The sequence below is a fragment of the Tachysurus vachellii genome, chromosome 9, assembly GCF_030014155.1.
Source record: "Tachysurus vachellii isolate PV-2020 chromosome 9, HZAU_Pvac_v1, whole genome shotgun sequence".
NCBI lineage: Eukaryota > Metazoa > Chordata > Actinopteri > Siluriformes > Bagridae > Tachysurus > Tachysurus vachellii.
Window position 1 is genome coordinate 516,765 of NC_083468.1, and position 2,500 is coordinate 519,264.

General features: G+C 49.8%; 1 protein-coding gene across 1 annotated transcript in view; it reads left to right on the forward strand.

Annotated features, from left to right (window-relative positions):
• Window positions 1–2,500, forward strand: part of si:dkey-88e18.8 (major intrinsically disordered Notch2-binding receptor 1) — a 4,845-nt gene that overhangs the window by 85 nt on the left and 2,260 nt on the right. The window contains exons 1-2 of the mRNA XM_060878574.1: window positions 1–1,754; window positions 1,842–2,027. The exon at window positions 1–1,754 is cut by the window's left edge and continues 85 nt beyond it. Of these exons, the coding sequence (XP_060734557.1) occupies window positions 1–1,754; window positions 1,842–2,027 (1,940 nt within the window). The remainder of the gene's footprint in view (window positions 1,755–1,841; window positions 2,028–2,500) is intronic.

A 2,500-nucleotide genomic window follows, 5' to 3' on the forward strand; every position in this document is an offset into this window, starting at 1 on the left:
ACGTGTGCGTGTATCTGAGTGGACGTTATGAACTTAATCCGCTGTTGGAGCTGCGGAGTCTGCTGTACTCCACGGCCTGCCGTGATCCGTGCTTTCCGGCCACGCTATTCCGTGAACGTCTCCACCCTCCCTGCAGCAACCGTCTCTCCGCGGCCGCTGACGTGGTCTCTCTCTTCAACCTGCTCACACACACACGCCTGCCACCCTCACACACTAATTCCCTGAGCTCCTGTTTGGCCTGCGTTCAGGAGCGTGCACACTGTGATTGGCTACATGCAGGAGGCGGAGTTATAGCTCCAGGCTGTAAATATGAGGACTCCACTGAGGCACTGATCAGTCTGAACACCGGGGGGTTGCACGTAAACACACTCTCACGTTCGCTCGCTCACACGCACCAGCGGCACACCATGCAGAGAGCGCACTCCCTAGACGTTCCTTGTGGTTCCACAGGGAAACAAGAGTCAAGCGACAAACTTGATCGAGATGGGGATCCTGCTCAAAACTGTGCTCAGAAGAGGAGCATCTTTAAGGGGGAATTCCACAAACTGGTGCCATTTATTCCCGCAGACGGCAGCCGTCAGATTCAGGAAGGATCCAGAGAGGACAGTGAGGATGGACAATTTATCAGCTGCAACAACCCTTATTCTGAATCTGCCCATGACACCCAGACAGAAGATGTTCAAACACAGTCGTCTGAAACAGATACACCCCCCAATGCACAGACTCCCTACATCCAGAAGCATAAAAGTCTAGATGACCTGCAGAGCTCCACTTACTTTGGGCCTACAGTCATAGAAAGGACGTACCACCAGACGGCAGCCCTGACTGCCAAGAGCTACAGTCTGGACATCGACAGCAGTCTTGCAGAACCATCTGAACACAATAAACCTGGACTGGAAAGAGCAAAACCGCAGAGACCTCGTTCAGAAAAGTCTGCTTTAGACAAATCTGGACTTATAAAACCTGGATTTTCTAAACCCAGCTTTGAAGGCAGCAGTTTTGACATCCCTGGGTTTGACCCCTTTATCGTCCGTTCGGTTAGAGACACGCTGAAGCGGCTGAGCGGGCTAAGTTTAGATGCCTGGTACGATTGGTCACCTGATGCCGAGGGTGTGGTCAGCGTGGCCACTCAGACGGACATGGGTGATCGCCGTGCCCTGAGGAGCCTCCTGCTCAGCGAAAAGCTCTCGATCGATAACACAGACATAGCAGAGGATGACATCAGTGCCATCTTCCGCTTCTTGGATGACATCAGCATGTGCGGCTCTATGGCCGTCCTGCCTGGAGACAGCGGAGGACCTCAGGAAGGGGGCGGAGCAGGATTGCCAGAGCGACGGGAGCGTTTAGGGAAGCTAAGACGCCTGTTTCACTCTCTGGAGGGGCCAGAAGAAGGTGTGCGATGGGGTGTGGGACGACTCCTGCAGCGTGTCACCGAGCTCGAGCAGCGTCTGGAGCCCATCTCTGAGCTCAGAGAGCAGCTGGCACTTGTCCTGTCCACACTGAACCGGCTGGAGCAGAGAGGACAACTGGTGCACTCAAACTCTGAACCTGTGCAGCAGCAGCCTCCACCACAGGCTCAGTCAGAAGGAGGCTTGAGACCCAGCTTGAGTTCTGAGGCGGCTGACGGAGCTGCGGCTAAACGAAGAGGTCTGTTTATACGTAATTCCAGGAGCCACGCGGAGAGCAGCAGCTCTGAGCAAAATCGTGAATGGAGCGTTAGCTACAGCAAGGAGCAACACCTACATCCTTCACATGTAAGCACACACACATTTACCTACGACCGTGCAAAACCAATACTTGTCTTTACATTACTTCATGTGTTCCTTTGTTCAAATCCACAGGCCGAGCAGCTTGGTGCATTCTGTAAGAAAGAGAACCATCCAATTCAGGAGAGAAAGAGTTCCATCATCATTCCTGAAGTCCACAAGGTTCCTCTACGCAGCTCCATGCAGAAGGTTAACCTCCACCCAATGGACCGGCCAAAAGTTTCCTGGAGTCAGTCAGAGCTCACGCCGCTTGACCTGCAGGTAACCACATGCTCCTGAAATATCTGCTGAAATTCCTCCAAAGGCCTGAGCAGAACAAACGCTGATCTCTTTTATGCAAAAATAAATAAATTCGATTCATTATTTCATCAAACTGTCAAACTGTCACGGACGGTACTTCAATTCAAGGGTTTTATCCGACACACTCTGATTTATGTTATTCACATAAATAAATGTCCACATTTTCTCTTCACAAATACAGCAGTAGTGAAAACTGCAGATTTTTTAAAACTATAATATGTTTCTGTAATAAAAGTAAAGTCTGAACAGAGTTTTTAAGCTGATTGGATCCTAAGTCTGGAACCAGGGTTAATATTTTATGATACAGACTGATAAAGACGCTCTGGATAAAGACGTCTGCCAAATAGCATAAATGTAAAAAAGTCAAGTAAAAACAGAGAAAATCATTTCTAACCTCATCTACTGATGACAAAACAACATTATAGCTGAAAGTG